General features: G+C 47.2%; 1 protein-coding gene across 1 annotated transcript; it reads right to left on the bottom strand.

Annotated features, from left to right (window-relative positions):
- Positions 1–4,088: 4,088 nt before the first annotated feature.
- Positions 4,089–4,734, bottom strand: LOC9641226. Its single transcript, XM_024668111.1, has 3 exons — positions 4,610–4,734; positions 4,318–4,534; positions 4,089–4,142 (listed from the first exon to the last, which is right to left on the bottom strand). The coding sequence occupies exons 1-3, from the start codon at positions 4,732–4,734 to the stop codon at positions 4,089–4,091; spliced, it is 396 nt and encodes a 131-aa protein (XP_024523879.1).
- Positions 4,735–6,570: the final 1,836 nt, after the last annotated feature.

Genomic DNA, 6,570 nt, shown 5'->3' with positions numbered 1-6,570 from the left:
GATCAACTTTGTTCTTTTCTCACTAGAAACATTTGCAAGAGACCAGCAGAGCGGAAAACATTGATTTAAAACAAACATCTCGTATATAACACCCAGCGTATTCTTCTCGTCCCAGTCGAACTTCATCCTGTGTTCTTCCCAAAGCTTCCACAGGCATTTTCTAGTTTCTGTTCTTCTTTATCCTTGTTGGTGGTGCCATGCAGATGGGTCGATCTCCTTGCTGCGAGAAAATCGGTCTCAACAGGGGTCCATGGACTCGTGAAGAAGACGCGCTCCTCATGCAGTATGTCAACGAGCACGGCGAAGGGTCTTGGAGAACGCTTCCAAAGGCCGCAGGTTTGATCCGCCCAAATCTCATTCCACTCCTTGTCTCTACATTCTCTAAGATTTTTTGTCGTGGTTGCTAGATTCCCTCTAGACAAGCCATGTTTGCGTCGTAGCTAGTTACAACGTCCCTATTCCCTTATATATTCCGCTCAAGCTTGATGTTTGCAGTGTCTTTGTCGTAACTTGCAGCATTGACAAACAAAGAACTCGTTTTTTATTGATTCGCTCGTGATGAGTCGCTTAAAGTGGTCAGAAGGCTCGTGCCATCATAGAACGAAAGTAGTAGCTTACTTGCTTATGCCAGCAACATGAGAAAGACATTCAAGCGGCTTTGAAGTCGTCAATACCACGGTCACCAGAATGCCCAGAATGCCCAGAACTCCTTGAACACTAAACATGGATTCGTGGAACAGCAGAAAGTTTCAAGGGGCACAGTCTGCCGGTGCCCCCAAGAGTACCGTTCACTTTGCGGACGAGGTAACCATTCAAGTTCCTTCTTCCGGCTCTGCTCTCGCTTCTCCACCTTCAAGCACTTGAACCCTCAATACCAGTGCGTTGTCGTCCCACATCCGGACGTCGAGCAGCAGCCTTCCACTCCCAAGCCTTCAGCTCCAGAGCTGCAGCAGCTTTCCACTTTTTTAAAGTCTTCAGCTCCAGTGGAAAGGAATAATTCCCGATCACCAGAGCAGCTAAATCTGATAGCTTTCAGGCTCGCAGTTCTTGAAAAGTTCGCCACTGGCCTCGGGAAACTGGCCTTCGTCTGGGCAACTGTTGTTCTCCTCGGTGGATTCGTGAGCAACATTCCGGCCAAAGACTTTTGGACGATCTCGGCCTTGCTGCTGACTGAAGGAACGCGGGTTTTCAGTCGAAGTAGCGAGTTGGAATGGCAGCAGGCAAATTACAGCTTGGGAATTCTCGGCTTCAGATCGTTCCTGTTCGACAAGAGCGCCAGATTATGGGAGAAGTTCTCTGGAGTCTTGGACCATGACCACTCTGAACAGAACGTGAGTAGAGATCGACTTTCCAAAAAACCAGTAAAGAAAGATTTACACCAGGGATTCGCTGCCAGAAGAATTTGGTGCGTGGGAAGCGCGTATGTAAAGTTCCTCCCCACCAGGATCATCAGCCTTTTCATGTACTTCCTCCAGCTTGCTTCTGCAACAGTCACCGCATGTTTCTCAGTATATCGACTTGCCGAGCACGGCTTCAATGCCCAAGGAAACAACACTGAGCAAGCACTTACTGTGTTTTACGCGATGATGCTGGCAGAAACGTCGCTATTCCTCCTGGAGAGAACATATTGGGAATTCAAGCTTCGTTACCAGAGGTTGCTGGAAGTAGTCACTCGAACATGTGAGCTTGATCAAGACGACATTGAAACCATGAAGCAGTACTGGTACACATTGTACTCACGATCGCTGAACGGAAGCGTGTTTGATGGCCTGGGAATGGACCTTATCGATTTCACCGTCGAGAAGCTGCAGTCAAGCATAAGGGAAGAGCAGCTCGGTAGCGTCAACATACTGTCAGCTCTTGTCTCAAAAGGAGATTCAATGGAAGAAACGCAACGGAGGATTGGTACCACGCCCGGAGTTGTGGAGAGACTCTTAGAGATGATCACCTGGAAGGATCCTAGTGAGGCCGAAATCAGGAAAGCTGCAACCATAGTAATCAAGCACCTGGTTCGTCACAGCCATAACTGCTTCAGGATTTCCGCTATCCCTGGATCCCTGGAGGCCCTCACTGCTCTTTTACCCGAAAGACAGGAGGAAGTGCTAGAAGTCCTCAACAGGCTAGCCGTGGATTACAGGACATGCGTGCGAATCGGTCACACCAGCGGACTTATCTCCATCCTGGTTGAATTTATCCAAGACGAAGTACGAACGTCGAAAGAAGTATTCCGTCAATCACTCGAGCTTTTGAAGACATTGGCTGACGTGCGAGGAGATTCTGGACGGTCACTGCGAAAGAAGATAGTGTCGGTAGTGTCAGCAGTAAGAAGTCTTCAAAGGATATGCAATCTCGAAGATTTGGAGCTACAAGACCTGGCAGTCGACGTGATCAAGCTGCTAGCAACCGAGGACGAGCTTAGAGATTGCATTGGCGCGACTGGAGGAGTTATCCAAAGCTTGATGGCCATATTTGCGAGAGAAACCGCACCGAACAGCGACCACTTGACCATTGCCATGAAAGCCGGGGAAGCCATAATTGTGCTCGTTCTCCAGTGTCCAAACAATTGCTCGAGGTTCCTCATGCACAAAAGCTACAGAAAAGGTGGCGTTAGCAAGACCCTCAAGAACTTGATCAACATGCTCACCAAGCCAGTTGGAGTCCATGCAGCCACAATTTTGCGAAGCTTGTGCGGTGACCTTAACGACGAAGAAAAGTTGGAGCTTGGAGCAGCCATATCTCGCATCATCCAGATGGTGCTGGAATCCACGGACAAGGAACAGCAGGCAGCCATCGGTTTGGCAGCAGCCATAATCCCCTGGCTCGACACACGTAACTTTGAACAAGGCGTGCTATCGCAACAATCACGGCTTTGCGAAAAAATCACAGAGCTTCTATCCCAGACAGCACCTTCTAGGAGCTTGAATTGTATCCGGCGATATAGCGTAGAGCTTCTGAACAGCTTGATGGCAAAGGAGAACACGGTGAAATGGAGGCGTTCCTGGAAGCAATGTCAACGACTGCCTCAGACGAAGAAAACTTCTTAACGTTTTCGGATTTTGTGGGACTTACCAAGCATTCCAGCAGCCTCGAGGAGCTCGTCAACAGCGCCCTATTGAACTTACACAGGCTGTAGCTTCACCTTTTCCAAAAGAAAGAGCCTCGAATGTGTCATGCTGTCAAGAATAAAATATAAATTCAGTTTCAGCAACTTGCTCACGTAAACTCTAAAAAAGAAAGAAAAAAATCAATCAACATCCAAAGAAGAAGAAGCTTACTTCATAGGAGATTTGAACTCGCAGCAACTTCGCTCACGCAATTGTAATTCACTAACAGAACTCTAAATAGGAAAGAAAACATTAATCAACATGAAAAATAAAGCTTCCTTCACTTCATAGAAGATCTCCTTTCTGAAATTGTGGTCACCACTCCACGCTGTTTTGAAACTTTCCAAGCATAGAGTTCGTACTTTTCCGCTGTCACGAAAGTTACATTATTAGAATCAGAACCACGAAGAAGAAGTTTCAGGAGCAGCAAAACCTTTCAAAGGATATCATCCACCGCTCGAATTTGTGACCGACATCAAGAAGAAAGACTTCTGGAACATTTCCATCTTGCTGTTGACTGAGGGAACCCGAGTTCTTGGCGGAAGTAGCGAGCTGGACTGGCAGGAGGCAAATTACATGAATACTCTCAACATCCGCTCGCTCGTGTTCGACAGAAAGCAGGCGGCTTTCGACCATAATCAGCACCCTGCACAGAATTCTAACAGTGTTACAGTTCAATTAAGAAAGATTTATACCAGGGAGTTGACGCCATGGTCTGTGGGAGTCATCCCGTTCGTAAATTTTCTTCCGACCAGGATCATCAGCCTCATTTCGTACATCCTTCAACTACTAGTCAGTGTCCCGAGGCACAAAAGGAACTCCTCGACAACTTGATGGCAAGGGACATGAAATTCTTAGCTCGCAAAGAACTTGTTTCATTTCCACCATTTGCTTTTCTAGACACGCAAAAAAGTGTTTAAGCTCGCCATCACCTAGCACAAAAATCACGCTCGAATATCACATGAAATGCCAAGGCTCTGTACCTCAATCTTCGATCAGTACGTCGTCCTCAAACACGTGGGTAGTGTGATCCACAACCTGCAAATAAAAAGAACATAAAAAAGGTCATACAAGCTCGATCAAATGATCTTACGTTGGTGTCACTGAGCTCCAAGTTGTAGAAGACCATCGAATCTCGATCACCAAAGAGAGGACCAGCGTGCCAAGTTCCTTCGTTTAGCTTGATGAAGCGAGGACCATCTATCTTGAAAACCTGGACGCTTGCATGAGAGGGAGGTAAATAGTAGTGGCCACCAGCGTTGGATCGAACAGCGCCCTCGTGTTGCGATGAAGGATCCACAATGCTGGGAAGAGAGACCGCCATGTACCAAGGATGAGCTCCCACTGATCCCAGACACTGCGTGACCCTGGCGTGATGCGTTATCCTTTTGAATCGCAGCCCCGTTTTCCTGAGCTCCATGAGATAGAATCTGCGCAAAGGAACCATCACTCACTCAATCACTACTGAGCCGCTGGAAATTTCGGCCACATTTTGCCTGTACTACCTGGGAATCCCATTCGCGAGATTGAGCTGCGCGTCTCCCGATCCATACTCGCATCCGTCGCCAATCTTTCCCAGGAGCTGGCCAAAAGGCCGGAAATTCTCCTCCGTGATCGGCACTGCTCGCATCGAAGAACCCTAGCCCTGGCAATATCGCCCAGCGCAGGAATCGAACCCAGCATAGTCAACAAGGACAAACCATTCAACGGTCCATGGGTCAACGATGGTCAATTCTGGTCAACAGTGTCCAAACGACATCTATCCGCTACGGCAGTGAAACTTAAAGCGTAGAAAGGATATAAGCTATCGTAGCAGCGAATTTATGGCCAGAGAAACTTAAGGGACAGCAACGTTCTTAGAGTTTTTCTTATTTTCTTCGCTTTGTTCTTGGTTGTGGGCTATTTAATCTTTGAACTGGCAATGCAGATGCCACGGTACGAGTTTAAGATGCCGTCACGAGGCATTTACTATCACTGTGAAGTGCGTGAAGGAACTTACGGCAATATCTCAACATCCTCGTAAGCTCTCCTATAGCGACAGTCTCTTTAGAACTGTGGCACCCTCTTTCGCGAATCACATTTGGGGATGGCAGTGGCAGCAGTGTTCAGTGGCAGTCTGCCCTGTCCAAGCTTTGCTTTCGTTACGCCACTTCGTAGTACTACTCCTCAAGCCAGCGCAAGGTTCTTAAGTATAAGATAGAAACATCACTGCGTTAGAAGGAATACTCCAGTTTTTTCTTTTCCACCACCTAAGCCTAGTAAGTGGCAAACTATAAAACCTGGTTGAAAGGGAGAGTTCTGTGCAGTACACACTAAAAGATGGCCATGCCGCGTGTTTGAAGCCGACTTTTCTCTAGGCCTGGAAGAAGAAGCTTTAAGTTTATGGAGAATTTATAGAGGGGGAGCAAGAGTACGAGATACAACAGGTTTCTATATACTATTATTCCCTTCCACGGCTGTGCGATAGTTTGTTGTGCAACAGTAGAAAGGGCGCTACCGAGATGAAGAAAACAGTCTTGTGTGTGTCAGATCATTGTTGTCAAACAACATTGATCGATCTGGAATGGCAGCACTAGTGCCAGATCGCTCCAGTTTCCCGTCTGACCGTTTGTCGTGTGAAAGTTTTAGCTCTTTGAAGTTGCTCTCTCCACTCATCTTCACGGACAGCAGCAATTAGCTCCTTTCTTCGTCTTCTTCATTGATTCTTCTTCACTTTCTTCTCTACCTTTTCTTTCTTCCTCCTGTGTAGTTCGTGCTGCTTCTGTGGAGAGCACCAGCCCAAGCTATGCCACAAAGTCCATCCTACTGTAGCGATAGTCATCAACAGTATAGTGGTCATGTTCTTGAGAGATCCTACCGCGATTTAACGAGCGAGAAAGGGAGTGATGTTTGCATGGCGGGACAAGCAGGGCACAGGTTTTTTAGATCTCTATACGAGTCTTTAGCTTCCTTTCGTTGAGGGGTCAAAAGATTCAAGCTTTGTTCTTTTCTCATGAATATTTTTTCTTGGTCCTGGTCCCTTGTGTGTCTGAAGCATCTATCTCATAGCTAGGAACATTTTCAAGAGACCAGCAGAGCGGAAAACATTGATTTAAAACAAACATCTCGTATATAACACCCAGCGTATTCTTCTCGTCCCAGTCGAACTTCATCCTGTGTTCTTCCCAAAGCTTCCACAGGCATTTTCTAGTTTCTCTTCTTCTTTTTCTTGTTGGTGGTGCCATGCAGATGGGTCGATCTCCTTGCTGCGAGAAAATCGGTCTCAACAGAGGTCCATGGACACGTGAAGAAGACACGCTCCTCACGCAGTATGTCAACGAGCACGGCGAAGGGTCTTGGAGAACGCTTCCAAAGGCCGCAGGTTTGATCCGCCCAAATCTCATTCCACTCCTTGTCTCTACATTCTCTGAGATTTTCCTCGTGGTTGCTAGATTCCCTCTAGACAAGCCATGTTTGCGTGTAGCTA

The sequence above is a fragment of the Selaginella moellendorffii genome, unplaced genomic scaffold, assembly GCF_000143415.4.
Source record: "Selaginella moellendorffii unplaced genomic scaffold, v1.0 SELMOscaffold_428, whole genome shotgun sequence".
Taxonomy (NCBI): Eukaryota; Viridiplantae; Streptophyta; class Lycopodiopsida; order Selaginellales; family Selaginellaceae; genus Selaginella; species Selaginella moellendorffii.
This window is presented reverse-complemented; position numbering and strand designations above follow the sequence as displayed.

What these genes read in the sequence shown, in the direction of transcription:
- LOC9641226 (XM_024668111.1), bottom strand. Translation starts at nt 4,734, where the DNA reads ATGCGAGCAGTGCCGATCACGGAGGAGAATTTCCGGCCTTTTGGCCAG. An exon ending in CTCGCGAATGGGATTCCCAG is followed by an intron (nt 4,535 to 4,609) that starts GTAGTACAGGCA and finishes TCCTTTGCGCAG; the next exon opens with ATTCTATCTCATGGAGCTCA. An exon ending in CCTCTCATGCAAGCGTCCAG is followed by an intron (nt 4,143 to 4,317) that starts GTTTTCAAGATA and finishes TTTTATTTGCAG; the next exon opens with GTTGTGGATCACACTACCCA.